At 34.9% G+C, this 22,671-nt stretch overlaps 3 protein-coding genes across 3 annotated transcripts; 1 reads left to right on the top strand and 2 right to left on the bottom strand.

The window, feature by feature from the left end:
* Positions 1-1,245: 1,245 nt before the first annotated feature.
* LOC113346794 (protein STRICTOSIDINE SYNTHASE-LIKE 6-like) lies at positions 1,246-3,251 on the top strand. Its single transcript, XM_026590303.1, has 4 exons — positions 1,246-1,719; positions 2,032-2,345; positions 2,436-2,568; positions 2,651-3,251. The coding sequence occupies exons 1-4, from the start codon at positions 1,267-1,269 to the stop codon at positions 2,930-2,932; spliced, it is 1,182 nt and encodes a 393-aa protein (XP_026446088.1). The 5' UTR covers positions 1,246-1,266; the 3' UTR covers positions 2,933-3,251.
* Positions 3,252-3,341: 90 nt separating this feature from the next.
* Positions 3,342-10,996, bottom strand: LOC113346793 (pre-rRNA-processing protein TSR1 homolog). The gene is made up of 21 exons (XM_026590302.1): positions 10,779-10,996; positions 10,617-10,693; positions 10,337-10,414; positions 9,697-9,828; positions 8,935-8,985; positions 8,676-8,807; positions 8,448-8,570; positions 8,237-8,314; positions 8,025-8,117; positions 7,825-7,947; positions 7,542-7,625; positions 6,773-6,868; positions 6,432-6,593; positions 6,191-6,266; positions 5,842-5,945; positions 5,496-5,755; positions 5,190-5,276; positions 4,859-5,083; positions 4,108-4,186; positions 3,940-4,003; positions 3,342-3,638 (listed from the first exon to the last, which is right to left on the bottom strand). Exons 1-21 carry the CDS (start codon positions 10,867-10,869, stop codon positions 3,520-3,522), a joined length of 2,334 nt encoding a protein of 777 aa, XP_026446087.1. The 5' UTR covers positions 10,870-10,996; the 3' UTR covers positions 3,342-3,519.
* Positions 10,997-17,622: 6,626 nt separating this feature from the next.
* Positions 17,623-19,122, bottom strand: LOC113350629. The gene has a single exon (XM_026594763.1). The coding sequence runs from the start codon at positions 19,120-19,122 to the stop codon at positions 17,623-17,625; it is 1,500 nt and encodes a 499-aa protein (XP_026450548.1).
* Between the last annotated feature and the right edge of the window lie 3,549 nt (positions 19,123-22,671).

Below are 22,671 nucleotides of genomic sequence, written 5' to 3' on the forward strand. Positions count from 1 at the left end.
GTGGGTACCCTTTTCTTTAAATATTAAGTCTTTCCGTGTGATTCAAGTGCTTTTGGTTAGCCATTTAGCTTAGGAAATTTCCACGTAAATGATGAATGTACAGTAATAAAGGATCTCCCTGTCTATTTCTCGACTCATGGTGATATATCCATGAATGGTATCTTTGAAATTGATGGTGTGTGTGATTGTTGATGCACATAATATCATGTATTACGTTGAAGCTATCTAAAAACTCCAAAATCCCGACCGAAAGTATTATAGGCTTTCCGAATATCTAATTATAGAGAATTTTTCGGTTATTTGGTGACAGATGAAGTTTTGATGTAATGAAAAAGTTCATTAGCAATTATTATGTTATCATGGATGGATCGCTGAGACATAAAAACCAATTTGGAAAAGCAATAATGATAGAACATAGAGAGATCGCAATGATTAACCAGGATTTTAATGATCACTTTATAAGTTCTACTGCAACCACTACTGGGTCAGAATTATAAAGGCTATGAGGGGTGGTTCATTTTTTATATCAAGACTAAATTTATACTCCCTCCGTCCCACTGTTAAGTGACCTATTTAAAATTTGCACAATTTTTAAGGTAAGCAATGGAAAAGAATATTTTTAAGCATATTTTATAATTATACTCTTATAGATAATAATTAGTGAAATTTTGAAATGATTTATCTCTCAAACTACACCATTGATGTTCGCAAACTTTATACCATTGAAAAGCATTTTAAAACACCTACAAAACGAATATAAGTATGCCTATCAAATTATGCATATTTCATATATTTCTTATAATCAATTAAAAGGATAATTTAAGAAATATCTCCTTATTTAGTGATATAGGCCACTTAATAATGGGACAAAATCTAAAAATAAATAGGTCACTTGATAGGGGGAGAAGGGAGTATGTTTCATCCAATGATCATCTTAAGGTTTTCGAGAAAAAAAATCTGAACCACAACATATAATTCAATATTGTTTAATGTCCCAAAGAAAAACTTTTAAAATCTTATGTGTGTAGTCAGCCTGTGTAAACCTTACGTAGCCCATACACAGTCCAACCCCAATAGGAAATAAAACTACTAGCGTGGCTTTCCATATAAGCGTAGAAAGCCTTGCATAAAATAATTAATAAATAAATAAAAAGAAAATGAAATAAAAAATAATAGTAGATTCAAGGATAAAATAATGTATCGTCGTCCCCAACAAATCATAAATCCATTATCTAAGAGGAGGGAGAAAGAGAGAGTCAGTAAGTCATGACAAAACCAAAATCAGAAACTTATTTATCTCCAACGACGACGACTACTACTAATAAAGAAAACATGAGGTCTGGTTGGTTTTTGTTTCTAATTGTTATTCCTGTATTAACTGCAATGATTCTATACCAAGTTGATGAGTTTGATACAGGATCACTTCCCAAGTCAACTCTATCTTGGAAACCTGTTAAGGTTTCTAAACACAACGATCACATAGTTGAATCGAGTCACAGAATCGGTGAAGGCCAATTGCCTGGTCCAGAAGACTTAGCATATGATTCCGAGACAGGATTCATTTACACTGGTTGCAATGATGGGTGGATTCGACGACTCAAGTTAACAACCGATTCAGAATCAGATTTGAAAGTCGAGGATTGGGTTTATGTTGGCGGAAGACCACTTGGTATTGCTTTCGGACCTGATAAACAACTCATCGTAGCTGAGTCTGGCAAGGTTAGTTTGCAAGTTTGCTTTCTTTTTTAGTAGAATTCATATTGTCTGTCAACGCTTAGTTTTGGTCCTCATCTAGATCATAAAATTTGCATCGTGGCTTCTGCTATTCCAATGAAACCAAAACCAGCTTTGGAGTTTTAGCCAACTCTTATCTGAAACGGACCTCCCATTACGTAAGACTTTTAGACTATTCACAACTCCCATATTGAAACAAAAGAATATTTTTCGGCACCTAGCTACACTTCATATGTCTAAGCGCGGCTACTCTCATTTGTCCTGAACACCACCGTTTCACACGTTCAAAACTTACAGGGGTTGATGAAAGTGACAAAAGAAGGAAAAGTGGAATTGTTGACTGACGAAGCAGAAGGGTTGAAGTTTAGACTTACAGACGGTGTAGATGTTGCTGATGATGGAGTTATATATTTCACTGATGCATCATCCAAATACAGCCTAGATGATCACATGTTGGACGTTCTTGAAGGTAGACCTTATGGACGGTTAATGAGTTTTGACGCGACCAACTCGGCTAACTCTACCAAAGTACTGGCTCGTGACCTCTACTTTGCTAATGGAGTTGCAGTCTCTCCAGAAAATGACTTTGTGGTCTTTTGCGAAACTCCTTTGTAAGTCACATTCTAATCCGTCTAAATCATCTAATTTCTTTAAATCAAATATTTGTATTTAATGGCCATGGTCAATCTTTGAACATGCAGGCGAAGCTGTAGTAGGTATTATATTAAAGGAGAAAAGATGGGATCAGTTGACGTTTTCGCCGATAATTTGCCAGGGTATCCTGATAATATTCGCTATGATGGAGAAGGACAGTATTGGATCGGATTGGCCTCGGTCAACACTCTTTCTTTTACTACTAGTCGTCATAAGTTTTCAATTCTGTTTTTCAATCTAATGGAGGTTTTTTCTTTGACAGGGAAGAACTTTGGTATCGGATGTGATGCTGAGGTACCCATTTATTAGGAAAGCTACAGCAATGTTGTCAAGGTTCGTAAACGTACCGCACATACTACAGGATGGAGGAGTTGTAGCTGTGAATTTGAGTGGAGAAGTTACGGGTCTATATACGGATGCTGGATTGGCGTCTGTCACTGTGGGGATCAAAATCGGCGATCAACTATATTATGGCTCGCTAGTCCAGACATACATTAGCCGGCTTGATCTCACAAAGCATGCTCCTGCTGAACGTGACATTTGATATGGTGAAATGTGTTCTGTGATTTTTTTTTAAAGGATAAGAGAGCACTAGAAGTTCAAATTTTAGCTTTTCTTTCACCATGAGATCTTAAGCAAATCCTGACTTTAGACCCATCAATGATCAGTGAATAACTCTACACCATGGAAAATGTTTTTAAATGTAATGGCGTGATTTTAAAAATATATAGGAAGGTCTTGAAACTGTATTAAGATGGAGACATCTTGAAGGTTCCAAACAGGGACATCTCACATTTTGAGATTTTCAAGTTGTTCAGAAAATGAAATTGTATCTTGACAATATACAAGAAAATCCATCTTTAAGGGCACTGTAATTGTATTATCCCCGTGATAACTACATCTTTCACGGTAACATGAAAGATCAAACTTCCACATTTTTAGCACCTATTTCGTAGGTGAAAATTTTCTAGCTCCAATTTACTTAATAAAACAAAAAGAATTCATGGAGGCATTTTATCAAACAGATAAAGATAACAAACTTAGATTTAAGTCTTATTATAACAAAAAATATGGATTTTACACATACATAAGCTTAGCTTAGGATATAAGAACCCTTCATAGAATCCATGGTCAGGCATCAAGAATACGGTAAAGATTCTCGGGCCACTTGGGATAAACACGCTTATATAAATTCATGCAAACGGTGTCATGCTGTTGAACAACCCCGTTAAAGAGGCACTTCATTGACCCTGTATATAAAAGAACACCAATTTATCAGAAGTCTGCTGATTTTCATGTTAAATATTACCTAATACATTTTTCATCTTTCCCATTATTAAAGTCCAGATACAATATTGATCTTGTAATTTCTAGTATTTGAAATTTTTTGAAAGTTTTGGCCAGTAGATATTCCTGTTGCCTTCAAAATACGCATGCATTAACTAACCCTTTGGTATTGGCTGATTGGTCACCCATTATTTTCCTAGGATGTTATTTTGTTTTCACTAAGCAACTTAGAGGAGCATATTTATGAGTATAGAAGAACCATACCATGTGTACCAACAGCTTCTTTCACAAGCCCACGACGACCACATTTTGTCCACAATTCTACGGGCTGCAGAAAAACCGTTTAGTCAGAACTCATGTAATATGATGCAAAGTAGCCCTAATTGTATATCCACTGATATGTTAGTCAACTGCTAACCAAGACTTTCTTACCTTGAACCAAGTGATGTCCTTAGGATGATGGAACATATACCGGACTGTGGCTTTTGATTTTTGTACTCTCAGAGGGTAGCTGCAACATAAAATAGTGCCCATTGAGAAAAGGAAACATCAAGGTGAAAGCTCACGCATGATAATTTAACAATGAGGATGATACTGCCAAAATGCACAATAATCACATAATCCAAATTCCAATTAAAAAACATGCGACAACCAAACTCAGTTCAATCGCACTGTTAGAAAATTAATGATGCAAATAACATAGAAACCTTTGTACATGTACCATTCAAAACATCTGACAAGGAGGTCCTGGAATATTATGGTATTTGAATATGCCAAATTTAGCATATGGTTTAAATGTCCGGGCTTGATCTGTAATCAAGCATCTTTAAAAAATCAAGGAGTCCGGACCATATCTGAGAGTGAGTCCCACGTGAACTCATTGTCAAAGTGAGTTTGGTTGGCTGGATATCTCTCAGATGGTGGCCTATTGATATTAGTTGTACGAGGCTTAATTTTAGAGTGAGCCTGGTTTGGGATTCTATTGAGCCCAGTTATTTGTCAGCTACGACCACCTCTATGTTAAAGCTTAAACTATAGCTATTTATACCATACAAATTTAGCTATTAGCATTTGCTGTAGTGGATGGTCTAAGAAAACATTTTAAAAGAAAGGAAAGCAATTAATGGAGAAAAACTAGAATGAATAGATAAACAAAATAATCTACAAGAAACAGAAAACTAACCCGGTTAAAATAATTCTCTTTAAAATTATTCTATCAGGGTCAATGCTTCTTAGTGTACCAACAGCTGCGACAGTAGGTTCAACATCTCCCTGCTTGAAGACAATCAACGGCAGTGGAGGAAATGAAACTGGAGCATACACCGAAGCCATCGAAAAGCGCCCTGGGTGCAAAAACCTCTCCAACTTGTGGTTGCCTGACCTTATAGCATCCGAAGAAAATATTGGCCTGCAAAATTAGAGTTAAATATTCTGGAGGGTATGACGAAGTTATATAACTTAGGTATTGAATCTTTAAAAGAAGTACATTTTCTACCTAGTACAACAGAAATTACCTAGCAACGAACTGGCGAAAACCAACATGGAAAATCAGACTTTCCTTTGATTTGATAGGAGCATCATAGGTTTCATGTTTCTTTACGCTGCAAAACAGAAAAATCAAGTTGTTTAATTTCTGAAGGAACCTCATTTCAAAGCATATAAAGATATGATCATTGTCCTGAAGGCCTATATAAACATCTATTTTTCAGGAGACCTTGTAAAACTTGCTTTCTGTCACTGCAGGTCTGAAATACAATCACCACCACACACACACACGAGAAAAAGAAAAAGAAAAAAGAAGAAAGAGTTTCAATAATTACCTAAAATGAAGGACTGACATCTTTGACTCGTGCTGCAAGAGCCCACATGCAATCACAGGGAATCTCTTGGACGCTTCTCGTAATTTGGAAGCGACGTCTGATAGTACTTCCTTGACATGAAGCCTCACATACGTACCAGTAGGTACAGACTCATCATTGCTACTCTGTTCTATATCCTGAGCTTTAGCAAGAACAGCTTTCTGTGTTCTTGCAAAGTTTTCAAATTCAAACAGTCTAGCATAATCGGGAGGCAAGGATTGCTGCCAGCAATAAACAAGTTCCGTGATGCTCCAAATTTAACGTTAAACAGACATTAAAACCACGAAATTTTCTACCAACTACCGACCTTAGGATTCCATGCAGAAGTCCTAATCGACTTAAGACCTCGATACTTTGCAAAGCGCTTGTGGGCAAGAACGTCAGTCGGAGTATCCACTTCATCTGGATATTCTGCAACAACAACATATAACACTCCAACGGTTCAGTACACGCTGTTGGTCACCCTTGATTTGCTTTCCTACAACACAAAAATTACTATACAGCAGCCAAATAGATAGCATTTCCCTAGTCTAAAATTTAAAAGGAGGCTGCGAAGTGTTTTTTATGAGAATCTGAAGACATATTTTGAAGGTGTACATGCTCCATCTACTATACTACGTAGAAGGGCTAAAACACTGTAAGATGTGTGTGTGTACCCTCGTCCTCAGCATGAGCTTCTTTAATCTTCCGAATCTCAGCCTCTATCTGCTCTTTAGTCAGCTGCTCTCCGTCCTGAAAGAAAACCAAATCAGAATCTTAAGAGTCTCGGACATTGGGTAACTAGCACTGCTAGTTGCAACTCCCAAACTACGAGAGCATTCCAAGGAATTTAGTATTAAGATACAATTAATACTATAATCAGCTATGAATACTCCACGCCTAAAAAGGAACACTTACTGTCATCATTGTATCAGCCTGGGTTTCTTCATCAGAATCTCCAAACTCTAGAGAAGATTTATCATCTAGGTCTGAATGATTTCCATCTTGCTCTTCATCCATTAGCATATCATCATTACCATCCTCTAAATCACTATCTTCATCTCCCTCGAACCAAGCAGCCTATGACACAGAACAGTTGGATAAGTATGCCAATAAAGCATGAAATTTACAAACTTTGGTTCATCCTCTACGATTCTCAGTGTAGGACCAACATATAGAGAGGTCGTAAAATCGGTACTGCCAGCATCATATACTACAAATACGTAGGTAAATTATAATGAACATGAAAGAATAAAAACCTGGTACTCAGAGGTCCCTCGAGGAACAGCTCTCTTTTGCTTTTTTTGTCTATTAAACTCCTTAGCTAGATCCATATCTTCCTGCGTAGGAAATGTCTGAGAAGAAAAACTGTTGTTAGTACCTGCACGACCACACTAGCAAGTGCTTCTAAATAAAAAGCTACGCAGCTAAGACAAGTGACTGGGTGCAAATAAATCAAATAGTCAACAGTTTCAGTAACAAGCTATAGGTAACGATTTTGCTGGTTTGCGACTTGAGAATTGTTCATAGGTAATTCTCCATGACCATAAATGTGAATGGACTAGTAGATAAGTGTTAGGCACACATTGAGGGAATAGCTACTCCCGTAGAGGAGCAGTCTCACAGAAAATATATACGCAGCTAAGACAAGTGACTGGGTGCAAATAAATCAAATAGTCAACAGTTTCAGTAACAAACTATAGGTAATGATTTTGCTGGTTTGCGACTTGAGAATTGTACATAGGTAATTATCCATGACCATAAATGTGAATGGACTAGTAGATAAGTGTTAGGCACACATTGAGGGAATAGCTACTCCCGTAGAGGAGCAGTCTCATAGAAAAAATATGCGACTGCTGCCTGTCCAAAAATGGCAGAAATAGAGCATCACTGCAGGAATCTTATATAACTTTGCAGCGACATGAACAACACGCTCACCGTAAAACGTCGTACAGATTTAAAGTTTCATAAACATGCATATATGTATATATGTATATATAAGTTAGTAGACTGGTTGTGAATGCTTACTTGTTCTCCTCCAAGAGGATCTGGAACGTTTTCAACAAGTAAAGGTTCTTGCTTCAGAGGATCGGGAACTAAGGAGTGAAGAACCTGGGACCAAGATTAGGGAATTTAATAGAAAGAACCATGGGTCCAAATGTTAAATATTCGAGAATTACTGAAACCAAACTAGTACAGGGAAAACTTCGCAATTTCGCACTATCAATATCCTGCATAGATACTCCTATTGAAATCCATGCATGTCAACTTAAATGTAAAATGGCAACAAAAAAAAAAAAAAAATTAATACCTGCACACTTGGTAATTCATCAGAATCCATCATGTTGTGCCCTTTTTTCGCAATCAAGGGACAAGGATCCTTGAGCACATCTATTTTGCACAACTGAAAATCTCCAACTCCAGACACGTGAACCTAATTTGAAGAAACAATTATAAATAAATGTAACCCTTGGAATTGAAGAAACTTTGACCGAAAGATAACATTAATACCAGCTGATTCACAGATAAACTGCGAGCGCGCAGATAACCAGTCAGGGAGAGCGTACATGTTCCAGGATTTTTGTCATCAACTACCAAATCAACCTACAGGAAGACAATTGAAAGCTTGTACGTAAGGGAAAAAAAAAGGATACAGAAGGTCCAAAGAAGAACTATAGTTGCTCTCGATAAATTAATATAAGTCAGGAGCAGGAAATTATTACCTCCTCAGCCATAACGTAAGCTCTCTGACCTCGCCAGTGAGGAACACTAGGGCGCTGCTCTTTGAAAACAGACATGAACTGCGAAAGGAATAGATGAGAAACAATGAAGTGAATGAACTGCTCTATTACCATCCAGTATTGAGTGACAGAAAGGAGGACTTCATCTGCCAATATAAAGAAAATCCAGTTTTGGGAGTGAGGAAAATATTACCTTATGCAGCTCTTCCTTTGTATCAGCTGGATAAAACTTTGAATCGTCAGTAAATTCAGATGCAAGGCTAGACGCACACATTTTCCTCATGTCGTTTCTTTTGTGAGGATCACAATGAAGATTCTACAAAAATAGCAAATTTTGTGAATACATAACATAAAAAAGAGTGTTATTTGGATAAAAAAAAATAGTAATCGGTACATATAAAAAATAGATCAATATACTCACGCGAATCAAGACAACAGAGCTTGGTAGGCCAAGAGATCTAAAGAAAGAAAGGCACTGAGCTCCAAACTGATCAATGTGAGAGTTTGAACTGCATGGGCTGGCATCTGTTACAAATGCAAAAAGGTCGGCAACCTACAGTTGCAATGGAGTCATAGCGTCGATCAGTGAAAACAGTAACAACACAACTAAGGCATACTAGTGAACAGCATAACCAAGTAACACATTACAAAAATATTCCTAATGTTAAGAGAATATGTACCTTTGCCATTTCTATGCATGACATCAGATCTCCATGAGGTGCCACCAAAACCTAGTACACAAATATCCACTTCTTAGATTAGAAAAGTACATCACGTTAAACACCCTCGCTACGCAATCATTCATCGAGATTCTAGCAGAAGTAGATAAGTTTGGACCAGAATGAGAAAAAAAAAAGATGTCTAAAACACTGAAAACATCTACAGTACAAACTAATTTGGAAAAATGAGATGCTCTTACAACTTTAAATAGTAACAATATAGCCATATAGGATTCACAGAATAGGTTTGTCTTTCCTCCTGAAAGAGGACACATTGTCTGTCTAATCATTCAGAGTCCAAAGCTATCTTCTCTTTTGTTCACCACAAGGTAAAACGAAAAACATGAAAATCATGATCTTTATTTCTGCTGCCTCGGAGACGCCACAATCAAAGGCTTGAGTGAGCGTTGCTTGTTTGGTTTTAAACTAGATATATTTGTTTGTGTGTCCTAGGATTCACAATGTGTATACTTGACCTATGAGGATTTCATTAATAATAAGCTAAAATTATATATGGTAATCATATATGGTAAAGAAAGAAAACAGATAGTTTTTATTAATAACAGAAAACTCCAGGCTAATAGTTATCTGTTTATGATAATTTGCTAATATTAGCGAGTATTTATTATTATAAGCGTGGCCTTGTAATTTAAACCCAACGCCGTGCCTCACACCTAGCCCCTAATAACATAGCAGCTAACAAAACCGTACAGTTCAGCTTACCGTTGCTCTAAGATGGTAGCTGGGAGAAGCGACGGTTGCAGATGCTGCTCCTGCATCCTCTGGAGATAACAACTCCAATAGCTCCTTTGCAAGTACTTTAGTGTTGACAGACGAAGACAGACCAAAAAGAACCTGTTCGTAAACAATCATGAACTGGTTCAGTGTTGTAAAGTAACAAAATCACAGAGGAAAGTTTATATATTTACTTCAGTTAATCCACTACCATTTTCATATTTTGTAACTGGTTTAAATAGATTGTATCATTAATATATGCACTATTATCGGCCAAAGATTATATTAACTGGATGGAACATCATGTTTGGAGCTAAACAGCTAAATACTAGTAGTAGTACTGAAATTTGCTAGTCGACCAACCCATAACAACTCAAGTCTTAAGCTTCGCATTCTTTGAGCCAAAGATAATCCTTTTACGCAGCTCATAACGAAGCCAGATCCTCTGCTTCTTGATATGAAAAAGGAATTTACAATTTCTGAAGCCTTATATGTATCTGAAAGATAGAGGCGATCTAGCTCATGGGTTCCAGGTTCAAAATTACCGACCAATATAGTCTCCACGTCAAAACAAAACAACAGCAAACAACTTTAACATAATGAACCATAGAAGAACTCAGTTACTTACAATAACACGGGGAGGAGAATTTTGTCCAGAAGACGCTCTCTTCTCTTTCAAAAGTGCGTCTCTTTTCTGAGTACGTAACTACAAAAACAGAAGCTCTAATTAGAGGTCTGACCCGGAAACTTGCACCAACATCAAACCGGTTCTGTGCATATGATATGGCATAAGAAATGATAGCTTTTTTTCTTCTTAGTCACTGGTGGTTAACTGCTTAGGTTTATAATTATCCAATGGCATGAACCAGAAAAACAATAAGCAACACTAATAAAAACTTCAGACTCACCATCTTGCTACGCTGAATTCGAGCATCTCTAGCTCCCTTGGCAGCATTTTTTTTGTTGGGTTTAGAGATTCTATTACCTAAAAATCACCAAACAAACGGATGATTCATAAAACATAAGCAATAGAAAAATTAATAGTTCAAATTGATTGAAAAACCAAGTACCTGCATTAGAAGTTTTGTGGATTTGGCGAGTAGCTTTGGAAGAAAATCGAGTCTTGTGAGCCTTGTTCACTTGATCTCGTGCACCGCCCATCGGTGCTTAAAAGATAAATTTTAATGCTTTGGACAGAATCTAACGAGAACAAGGAGAAAGAGAGGCGACTACTTTGTCTAATCTCAACTCTGCAACCACCAAATAAGAGGAAGAAGGGGTTTTACAAAACCCTAGTCCCTTTACTCGAATCAATTGAAAATTCACGCTACACCTAGTCCGTCAGATTTATTGGACGGCTGGATGTGATGGGGCATTTCAAGAAGCTTTAAGTTCGGGGGTTGTGTCCGTTTATTGGAAAGTAAAAGGAAACTTTGCTGTTTGGTCCTTGCCCGTATAGTTATTTATCCTAGCATTTTTAGGGGCCACTCAAAAGGAATTAGGGGTCATTTATTCCCAACCATTGAAGAGGTTAACGGATGTCTTAAAAATAGAGAATTGTCTATATTGTCCTTCACCTTTATACTAAATCTAAACCTATATCCTTTATTTTCATAAATATATCATTCATTTTTTTTTCTCTTTTACGATTGATTGTAAAGTTGAAACTTAGAAATCAAAAAAAAAAAAGAAAAAAAGTTAAACGAACAAAACGAATAAATGATAGTAGTTGTGATCCAAAATTAGGATTCGATTACTTGAAATCAAAAATTTGATCCTAAACTTTCTTGGATTTGCAGTAGCATAAACATAATCAGTAGGTAACAATCTATTTTACCTACCGATTATGGTTGATGTTCTTGGATTTACAGTAACATAAACGTAATCGGTAGATAATAATCTATTTTACCTACCGATTATAGATGATGTTCTTAAGAAACAATGAACATCAACCAGAATCAGTAGATAAAATGATTGTTATCTACCGATTATTCTTGATTCAAAATATTCAATTTTTCTGTATTAAAATTAATCACAATCAGTATATAATGAACACAATTAACTACCGATTATGGTAGTACCAAAATTCGAAAATTGAAGAATTTTTTTCAAAAACTCATTTTAGGGCCAGTATATAATCGGAAGTTTAATTAACTTAACATACTACCGAATATGGTAATTCTCATTTCAGAATGCCACTATATAATCGGAAGTTATGTTCACTTACCTTACTTCGATTGTTATAATTCCAAAATTTGGAAATTAAGGATTTTTTCCAAAAACTCAATTTGGGGCCAGTATATAATCGGTAGTTTCATTAACTTAAAATACTACCGAATAAGGTAAATTCTCATTTCAAAATTCCACTATATAATCGGTTAAGTTCACTTACCTTACTTCCGATTGTTATAATTCCAAAATTCGCAAACTTAAGGTTTTATTTTCAAAAACTCATTTTGAGGCCAATATACATTTGGAAGTTAAATTTACTACCGATTATGGTAGTACCAAAATTCAAAAATTGAATACATTCGGAGGTTAAAGTAACAAAATTTACAACCGATTGTGGCAGTACAAAGTTAGAAAGTTAAAGGATTTTGGCAAAATCTCATTTTGGGGCCAATATACATTCGGAAGTTAAATTTACTACCGATTATGGTAGTACCAAAATTCGAAAATTGAAGAATTTTTGAAAAATCTCATTCTAGGGACACTATATATTCGGAAGTTTAATTAACCCAATTTACTAGCGATTATGGTCGCACCAAAATTCGAGAAAAAAAAACTAAAAAACTACCGAATTGTTGTTAACTTCCGATTATTGAAGGGAAATTTTGTCATTACGAATTTTTTTTTGATAAGCGGTGAACTCTATTTAGGTTTGGGCGACCCTATTTTGTCTTATTCCCCTAATTCTTTTTGAGTGGCCCCTAAAATGCAAGGTTATTTATAGCAGGGTCCAATCGGATTTTATCCTTATCCTAAGGTCCAAAGTTTTTTGAATCAAGAAAATTACTATTATACCTTATTACTAAATACGTGTGAAACAACAGATTTCTCAGTATTAAACCATATATGTACTGCTGATTTATAATCTAAAACGCAAATGCATGTTAAAACACAAGTAATAAGTCTATGAAAAACAGAAACGAATATTTTTATTTCAGTATTCCATATATATACTTGTGGATAAAAAAAAGTGATAAAACTATAAACAATAACAAAACCAAAGCAGCATGTTTCAGTATTCCGTATATATACTGCTGATTCATAATCTATTCCATATATGTCAAAAACAAGTAATGCATCTATAAAAATACAGTACTGAAACAATTTTATTTCAGTATTCCATATATGTACTTCTGGATTATACAAAAAAATGATAAAACTATTAAAAAACAACAACTAGCAATAGACTTTTATCCCACACTCCCATTTCTCCTTTAATTTCCCATACAAACACCACCTGCAAAAAAAGGTTCAATATTTATTAGGCTATAACATTCAGAAATCGATCTCAGAGAATCCAAAACCAAATCAAAACAATATTTTTCAGTATGTCATATATGTACTACTGCATTCAAAATCTAAAAATCAATTGCATGTCAAAAAAAAGTCATGAATCTATGAAAAAGCATAATTGAAACATTTTTGTTTCAGTATTCTGTATATGTACTTCTGGATTTAAAAAAAAAGGATAAAACTATAAAAATAGCAAAATCAAAGCAGTAATTTTCAGTATACCATATATGTACTGCATATTCGTAACTTAAAAATCAATTTCCTATAAAAAATAAATAATGAATCTGTGAAAAACAGAATTGCACACTTTTATTTCAGTATTCCATATATGTACTTCTGGATCAAACAAAAAAAGTGATAAAACTATAAAAAAAATAAAAAAAAATCAAATCAATATTCTTCGGTATGCCATATATGTACTGCAGTATTTTTCAATATACGATATATGTACTTCTGAAACTCTTGTATTTCGGTATTCCATATATGTACTTCTGGATAAAACAAAAAAATGCAATAAAACCATAAAAATTAAAAAAAAAAATCAGTATGCCATCTATGTACTGCAGTTTTTTTCAGCATGCCATATATGTACTTCTGAAAAGTGAGAAAATCAAAGGTAATATTTTCCAGTGTGACGTATATGTACTTCTGAAAAGCTTTTATTTCAGTATCCATATATGTTCTCCTAGATTAAACAGTAAATTGATAAAACCGTATAAAAAAAATAACAAACCAAAGCAGTAATGAATGTATATATGAAAAATCAGAATCTGAATACTTTTATTTCGGTATTTCATATATATACTTCTGGATCAAACAAAAAAAAGTGATAATACTATAAAAAAACCAACAAAATCAAAGCAGTATTTTTCAGTATGTCATATATGTACTGCCGATTCAAAATCTAAAAATCAGTTGCGTGTCAAAAACAAATAATGAATCTATACAAAAACAGAATCGAAACACTTTTATTTATATATTTCGTATATGTAATTCTGAATCAAATAATTTTTTTTTGTAAAGCTAAGTTTTTGTCAGTACTGCAGATACGTACTGTCGGTTCATAGAAAAAAATAAACTGAAAAAAATATGAAACCAACAAGATGAAACTGATATAATCAAATCTACTGAAGAAATGAACAAAAAACGTGAATATTCATCTAGATATGAACTATTTTCATAAAAATAAAATAAACAATCAAGCATCCATAAAACGATTAGATATTAAAAACCCTAAAAGAACAATCAAGCATCCATAATACGAAGATGAAAACGTCACGAAATCGATCAGATCTTCATGATTCAGTTGAGAAACAAAAAAAATGGAGAGAAGATCACATACGCATAATAGAAGAAAACATTACCTGGAAACCACGAAAGATCTTCGTAAGCAATCTTCATAACAAAAATGAATTGGAGAGAAGATTTCGTAAGCGGCAATAGCAGAGAAGATGAGAGGGGGGAGAAAAACGGATTTGAGAAACGCATGAAAAGAAAAATGAAAATAGCTAGATTATATTTGTGTTATAGTAGAAGGATATTTCAGGAAATCTGAAAATATACTTAATAGGTTTCGCACGTGTACAAGACCTGGGCTTAAAAATGTGGGTTCATTTTTCTTTTAATTATGGACCTTCGATTGCTGGGCTTTAGTGGGTGGACCAGCCACTAACTAATACCACTATAATAATACCTATAGGTAATTCCTACAAAGTATAACGGGACCATAATGGCATACCGTAGGGGTGGGACTTGCGCATACATAGCGGTGGGACTTGGGTTGGGTTAACCCACCCAATCAATGCCCAACTCGAATGTTGAAGAAAGTTGTTGTTGTTCGTTAGAGAGAGGGAGAGTTTTAGGAAAGGAAGAAGAAGTGATATCAACTTCGATCGAGGTATCATCACAAACAAGAACACTTGATCATAATGGATCTGATGAAAATTTACATCAAAGGATCATGCTCTCAGTCGGTCGTCTCCCAAAATACTGTTAACAAAACCAAGATCTATGCGGATTATAATTATCGTGATCTTCCTGGTTATTATGACAGATATGAGGGTCAGACCGATGATGATAATTATGATTATGCTGATGAGGTTGAGGTAATTAAGATAAGAAGAAAGAGATATTTACCCGGTGATAGGGGGCCTCCTAGTGGTTTTCCTGCTGGTTATCCTTCATCCTTATCTCCAGATCATCGGTATTCTTCTGATTCTTCTGATGATGAAGATGAACTAGTAAGAAAAACTCGTGAATTGAATATCTTGTCAACTATCGGGAAACATAAAAGCCAGGTTCATTTTCCATCGAGCCCTCGTATTGACCCTGATTACTTGTATTGGATCCAAACTGATGGTTACTTTAGAGAGAATGGAAAATTGTTGGGTATGGACTTGTTGTAAAAGACCATCTTGGAAACCCAATCATTGCCTGTTCTATATTTACAGGAAAAAAAAATTTCCCCTTGTACCATCAGCTTCAAGGTGTTCTAGAAGGTTATCGAATTGCCAAGGAATTAGAAATCAAGATACGACAAGTTGTCTGCAATAATTGCTGGACTCATGATGTCCTCAACAGCTTTGAGTATAGAGGGGCCGCCAAATGTTTTGTACACCCTGACAACGAAGACTATGATCTCATTTGCGTGTTGGGAATTATGCCCTAAAACAATTATTGTGACATTTTCCAAGTAGTTTAATAAATGAATTTTGCATACATTATGAGATATATTGTTAAACAAATTATCATGTGATTAACTTATATGCAGGGATATGAGTTATTTATCAATGTGATGAGATCATATTGATGGGTCTACTAGAAACTCTTTTACTACGTCAGTAAACAAAGAGTACTTATTTTTTGTTATTTGATAAAATTCTTAATTATGAGAATTGATGTATACCTTAGATATTCATCATCTCCATATTGTATCGGTAAGCAGTGAGGTCGTAAACGTTATAAGTGATCCAATATTCTGAACGATATGGATAGTTATGATGACATAGTAGGATTACATGATTCAATATGAAGTCCATGAATTATGACATCCCCTCGTATTACAGTGCAGTAATTATTATTCTAAACTGGCCAGTGATCACTCAAATTGTTTGAGCGATTATTAGATTAATAATGGTTGTCCATCATATGTAATAGTCGAGGATATAAGACACAAATAATCGTAATGACACTGACAAGCAAGAGTTGCTATGCCATGGATTATTTATGGATGCCAGGTACAATAGAGGGATTGTTATGTGACTGTAACAAGGCTAAAAGGTTTATTAATAAATATAACATGAAATAGAGGGTTCAATCACAAATTTATAGTGGAGTGATTTGTGATTAATAGTCGGAAAAACTAATTACGTGAGACGTGGTTTTGGTTTTGACCGATTATTTAGCTAATGAATGTTAAACCCTAAAAGACCTAACCGTTTTATCTTAGTGGGAGACTGGAGTGAAAACTGCTATAAAAGGATATGGTAGACTATTTTCTTGTTGCGCCCACACTAGCATTGAAAATATCTTCTCTTCCTTTTGATAAATCTGTTAATACATTTTAGGTATAAGAAAACCCAAGCAGTAAAAGTATTTTCCATTATTAGTATACTATTCTTGTTTGAAGTTTTGGGGAAGAAAACACAGTATCAAGAAGTCAAGGTTGGAATCTTTGGGTCTTCTCAATTACTTCTAAAAAGGTAAGTTATTCAACCATGTTCTTTGTTTCATATGTATAATCAAAGTATATGGATCTTCTAGTTTTAGGAAAAGGTTTTAATCAAGTATTCCGCTGTGTCTTTGATATGCTTGTTTCCTAACATTGCGTACGCCAGTTCTTTGGCAAGTCTGATTCACTTTTCTTGCATATCCTTCAAGATATAGTAGAGTTAGCAGCACATAACTTTACTGGATTCATGTCCCTTGCAGAATTTATTCCAAGATATGATAACAAAGTTGCTGACTGCATGGCCAAATATGGGAAAAAATGTCGTAGAGAAGGTACTTTTAAACCTACTGAGTTTCTTAAAGAATTGAAGAAGCATCTCCTTATGGAAGCCAAGAACGGACTCAACGGAGTCCTTTTTGATGCTCCTCCAAGAGGATTTATTCATCATTGAAGAGATCATGTAATTTGATTGTCATGATCGATCGACTTCGCTTACAATGGATTTCCGACGTTGGAAGAACAATTAGAACATGACAGTAAGCCGTAACTAACTGTCCCTTTTCCTGTTATCTTAATTTATATATACGTCTATTTTTATATATTTGTAGGATGTGATTTTCATTGCCGCGCGAACTCCATAGCTAGATGTATCCTACTTTTCAGCAATTGGGAAGATCACACTTTCTTTCTTTAATGTGCAACATTCTGTTGCTACACTGACTCTATAGTGAATTGTAGTTTGTTTGTTTTTTTTGATAAAGAGAAATTTGATTGCTTAAGTAACAAAAATTGTGTAAATCCTTTGCCATAAATCTACAAAGATGTTCAGGGAAATTACTAGTATGATAGACATGCATAACTGTCTCTCTCACAGATTTCGCAATACTGTCTGCAACTTGATTGTTGTTGCGTTTAGTAAAAGAGAAATGACAAGAATTAAAACTTAAACTTAGATGTTTTATAGCTTTAAGAATGTTTCTGTTTTCCCATTGGATGAGGAGATTGTCTTCAACTATTGACTGAATGACAATCTTTGCATCAGACTCAATGTGAACTTTATTAAAATGCAGCTCATTTTCCCATTGAAGAGATTCAAACACTGCCATGCATTCTTCCACCTCAGGACTTAGAATTCCATCTGAGTAGCTCCCTTTGATACCTACGCAGGTACTTGTGTGATCACGGATAATGATACCCGTGGCAACTTGACTAGTATCGTAATCATAAGATGCATCAATATTAAATTTAAAAGAGTCTTGAGCAGGAGGAATCCATCTAGAGACAATTAACACATCAGAATGATTGGTATGCATGTCATTAACATGAATGAGTGAGTGAAAGTGGTAGTGGATTTTATGAGTGGTATTAACAGGGTTTAGAGATACTCCCTGAAAGACAGCATCACATTTGTTTTTCCATAAAATACATGAGCCATCCATCAAGGTGAAGAGCTTCTCCTTATCAATAGTAGTGGAGTTGTGGGAAAACCAATCTTCAACCCATCTAGAAACTGATTCATAATTTGCTGCTATTACATACATATTGATGTTCAATAGCTTCCAGACAGCTTTAGAATGACCATATTCAAACAATAAATGCTCCATAGTCTCATTTGCCATTCCACAAATGCCACATTGAGAATCAATGTCACTGTTATAGAGAGCTATCTTGACTCTTGTGGAGTGAATTCCATGAATGCACTTCCAAGCAAAAATTTTAACTCGATGTGCCACTTTGCTTTGCCATAAAGCTTTCCATGTCTTGGATGAAACAATTATGTCATTGACTTGCGCTGCACTGGTGTTTTTAGAAAGCATTTTGTATGTGCTTTTAACTGAGAATTTCCCGTCAGTAGAAGGCATCCAGATCATTGTATCTTCTTTACTGATATCCATAAAAATATTTTGTATCCTGAAAGAAATATCAGGAGAAAATAATTGGTTGAGTAGATTGATATTCCATGTATTAGTATTTGGAATAAGTAGTTTTTCTACAACTGAGTAAAACCTATGAAGGTCATTAACAGGCATGGGAGGAACATTGAGACATGAAATCCATCTGTCAAGCCAAATCTTTGTTTTTCTGCAATTGTTAACTTCCATGAAGAAATTTTGTTGAACAATCTTAAGTCCCTTAGTGAGACCATTCCAGGTGTAAGAGCAGTTTTTTGCTTCAATAGGTTGATGTAAAATATCTCCAAATCTGAAGTACTTGCTCTCCATTATTTGACACCAGAGTGAGTTTTGCTCAGTGCATAATCTCCACGCTAGCTTTGTCAAAAGAGAAAGATTTAACAGTTTTAAATTTCTAAACGCCAGTCGTCCTGCTTCCTTATAATTACAAACTTTTTGCCAACCTAGAGGATTTGAACCTCTATTAGAACTATAACCCCAGGAAAATCTTCTTTGAATTGAAGTAAACCTATTGTTAAGATGAGTAGCTAATTTAAAGGTTCTCATCGGGTAAACTAGGATAGAGTTAAGTACATGTTTTACCATTGTAGCTCTCCCAGCTTGAGTCAAAGATGCAGCAGACCAAGATGAGTATTTGTTCATGAAACTTTTTCCTATAGTTTTAAAGGCTTCTTGTTTGGAGTGACCTAAAATCAGTGGGGATTCCAGATACCTTTCTTTAGAAGACATCCTTTTAACTCCAAGAATTTGTGTAAGAGTGTCTGTTGAGCTGGGATCAGTGTATTTGCTGAAATGAACTGAATACTTGTCAAGCTTAATTACTTGTCCTGACTGAGAGCTAAGTTGTTGACTGAGGTGAGATTTTCTTGAGTAAATATCAAGCAATCATCTTCAAAAAGCAAATGATTAATGGCTGGATAATTTGCAACCACTTTAATACCTTTAATGGTGTTGTTTTGTTGAGCAGTGATAAGATTCCTTGAGAGAAATTCCATTTCCAAGATGAACAAATAAGGTGAGAGAGGGTCACCTTGCCTTATACCTCTTGTGGGATGAAATGAAGCATCACAGATATAGAAGTAGTACTGATACATTGATGAATATGATCACAAAAATCTTCACTGAATCCAAAATATGTGAGCACTTTAATGAGAAAATTCCATTCAAGCCTATCAAAGGCTTTAGACATGTCTAATTTTAAAGCCATCCAACCAGTCTGTCCTTTCTTTTTCTTCATTGAGTGTATAATATCTTGAGCAATAACAATATTGTCACTGATAAGTCTTCCAGAGACATATGCTGCTTGAAATGGAGAAATAATCTTATCCATGAGTGGCTTCATTCTATTAACCAATATTTTGGAGATAATTTTGTATGAAGTATTACATAAACCAATTGGTCTATAATCAGCACCACAACTAGCTTTATTCTTCTTAGGGATAAGAGAGATATAAGTTTTGTTGATCTGCTTGAGAATATGCTTGGTTTGAAAGAATCTAGTGACCATTGAACAAACATCTTCACCCACAATACTCCATTGAATTTTATAAAAGCCTGTTTGAAACCCTTCAGGACCTGGTGCACTCCAGTTTTCCATACTCTTTAAAGTGTCATGAAGAATGAGCTGTAGATTTTAAGGTATTTTGCTTGACTTATTTGAAATTTTTTAAAATATGCACCAGCCTTCACTTATTTTTCTTTTGGAGTATTGATTTTTTGTGAGTGTGATACAGGTACATGACTTATTTAGTTGGTGGATTTAAGTTGTTTGTTTTTCAAAAAAACAAAGAATGCTGGGCGAACATGGGCGATGTATTTCAAAATTTTGGGAAAGCTTGGGCATAGACTTTACAAACCTTAGTTAAATTTGGGTAAGCATGGTCACAAATATTTCTAATCCAAGCAACCCACCCATCCCGAAGAACTATGATAATTATATAAAACTATTTCTACTACTAGTATTATTATTTATTTACAATAATTTTAGATATTATATTCAAATATAATAATGAAAATATAAACTATATATATATATATCTCACTAATCATTCAACATGAAAAACAAAGTTAGATTATTGTAAATAATCTTCAGTTATTTGGAAATTTAAGATAAATGGAGCAATTAAATCTTATTATCACTAGAATTTGTTATTATCATATTAACAAACTCGTATGTCTAGTGAAACTTGGACCAACCCGAGAAACATAACTTGGGCGGACTTGGGAAGTACCTACATGGATTCAATATGCAATATGGACAGAGTAATCCTAGCTCGGAACTGCCTCCACCAAGACTTCTAACCCGCCCTACCAACCCGAGTCTGACACCTAGGAATACGGTCAGATCCATCTGAGCAAACCCCCCACCAAACGTGTTGGCCCAGTTTACACCATCTCTCTCTCTTATGGAAGCCTGCCAGCTTCTAAACTCTTACTGGGGGGTTTCAGCCTGATAAAGTATTGGTCACCGACCATTCAAATATCACGGCATGCTACTGCCGCTAAGATCATAAGCAAGAGGTTTCAAACATATGATTAGAGATTTCTTCGTAGTCTGTCACATTTGTTTGGTTTTATGGTTTCATTCTTTACTGAAGTTTTTTTTTTCTCTCTGAAGCAATGCCCTTCACGAATAGAAACTTGTCATTCAACCTCTTATCAAACAGGATCTGCTGGGACATCACTTATAATGACAATAGGTACAGCAATCTATCATGTGGAAACCTCTAGCACGATTATGTTTGGACAAGATAGCATACATTGGTAATATGTAATCCTAGCACCAAGATAGCTTTACTTAGCCACTTATTTCTCGCTAGTAATATGTAATCCTAGCACCAAGATAGCATACATTGGTAATGAGCATGCATAATTTGTTATTATCTGATATAGTAAATGTGTGATACTATGCAGCTTAATTTTTCGACTGATGATGTAAATAAATTTTGTTGCTTGTTTCAACTTGCTTATGGTCCGATTCAGAAAGCGTTGACCCTGTATTGTAATCTGTCTTACGTTCGGTCCTCTAATTCTTATTATAACTATGTTTGTGACTCTAACCAATTAGCACCGGAAATGAACAAAACTCATATTTCCGAGGACCCCAAGACTGGCGAAGTCTCCTTGCCTGGTATTGTAGTAGTGAAAATTAGGGATCTTGATCAATTTTTGCAGGTGGTACAAATTGGCGAGTCGAACCGCCATGCAACAAATACAAAGATGAATACAAAATCTTCACGTTGTCATGTCATTCTTATGGTAAGCACCATGTAGACGTCTGGTAATCATAATTTTTCTTCCGCTTTCCTTTCTAAACTCTTTCTTTTTGACATTTTATTTTGATTTCTGTTATTAGGAAAGCTAAAATGATGTGGGGAAAAGATGACTTCCTGTCCAAGGGACTAGACTTATTGTTAATGGGGGTTGAAATAGAAAATGGTCATAGGTAGTCTTAATCTCTCTGTTTTATTTTCTACTACCATCGTTACCACCGATAACCACCACGACACCACCATTGTCAAGTAAATTTTATGAAGGATTCTCTTAAATATAGCCCACACATTTATTAACCATAGTCCATTTAAAATAAGTGCTTAAGCTAATTAAACAGACTTTTATAATCATTCCACGTAGCCCACGAAATTATATCTAATTATTATATATATAGCCCAAAGTCTTATCATTGAATCCTTAAATCAACATTAATAACAACAAAATAAGAAGCTAATTATCTAGTTAAATTTATGCAAGATATTTGACATAATTAATGTTTTTGAAGAATAATCAATACCCTCAATCATTCTTAGTGTAATCATGATTGAGAAGAAAAAAACATCATCTTATAGATTTTTTTTGTTT

This window comes from Papaver somniferum, chromosome 2 (assembly GCF_003573695.1).
Source record: "Papaver somniferum cultivar HN1 chromosome 2, ASM357369v1, whole genome shotgun sequence".
NCBI classification, from domain to species: Eukaryota; Viridiplantae; Streptophyta; class Magnoliopsida; order Ranunculales; family Papaveraceae; genus Papaver; species Papaver somniferum.